Raw genomic sequence first — 787 nt, forward strand, 5'->3', positions numbered from 1 at the left:
CTCTCGTTTCACTGCGTCAGGAGCGACAGTTGTCTCTTGTGTACAAAGCCCCACCACCAAAAAAGCATTGGCTTTTTGCGCGAGGTAAAAGTGACAGCCAGGACCTGGGCAGCCTACGCACGCGTGAAAGACCAGTAAAAGTGCCCGAGGAAAGAACTAATCTCCCAAAAATAGTGAAAAGTTGTCTTTTATCTCACGAACAGCTGTCAGGGTTGGCCAAGCGATCCGTCACACACAAATACTCTGACGTGACCTGCAGCGAAGCAGAAAGGCGAGCCGGGGTGAGGTCATGAGGCCTGGGTGCCTGCATATAAATACCTGAGTGCCACTCTAACACGCCAGTTGATCTTGACGACTACGAGCACACGACCACCGGCACCATGGTGAGTGCGGGGATTTTAGCCTTCGTGGAGGAAGTGGAAAATCGGTTACTGGTTGTTTTGACTTTAATTCTAGGTGTTTCATGCTTGATGTACTTAGTGTGTTGTGCCTCTGTTAACCGCAGCACTCTACCATTTACACTGTTTGTTGACAGTATCACAAAAGATAAAATATTCATATTACCTAAATAAAACACCTAATTGCAAAAAGTTGTCGTATCCTATTGCTTTATTATATGTATAAGAATGATCATATAATGTTACAAATAGGCTATAGTTGAACGTATCATCGTCTATAGTTATTTATAATACGCACGTAACCGAAATATTTTTTTTTAGATACATGTTTCATATAATTCTTCAGTGGTGTATTATCACCAAAGGAAAGAAAGTATGTTATGTGTTAT

The 787-nt window shown here is 42.1% G+C and overlaps 1 protein-coding gene across 1 annotated transcript in view; it reads left to right on the forward strand.

Moving 5' to 3' along the window:
- The window catches only part of LOC119591222 (neuropeptide-like protein 31), a gene marked incomplete at its 3' end in the record, with an annotated part of 2,740 nt that overhangs the window by 1,361 nt on the left and 592 nt on the right, over positions 1–787 (forward strand). Inside the window, 1 exon segment of the mRNA XM_037939933.1 lies at positions 343–383. Coding sequence (XP_037795861.1) covers positions 343–383 — 41 coding nt within the window.

The sequence above is a fragment of the Penaeus monodon genome, chromosome 28, assembly GCF_015228065.2.
Source record: "Penaeus monodon isolate SGIC_2016 chromosome 28, NSTDA_Pmon_1, whole genome shotgun sequence".
NCBI classification, from domain to species: Eukaryota; Metazoa; Arthropoda; class Malacostraca; order Decapoda; family Penaeidae; genus Penaeus; species Penaeus monodon.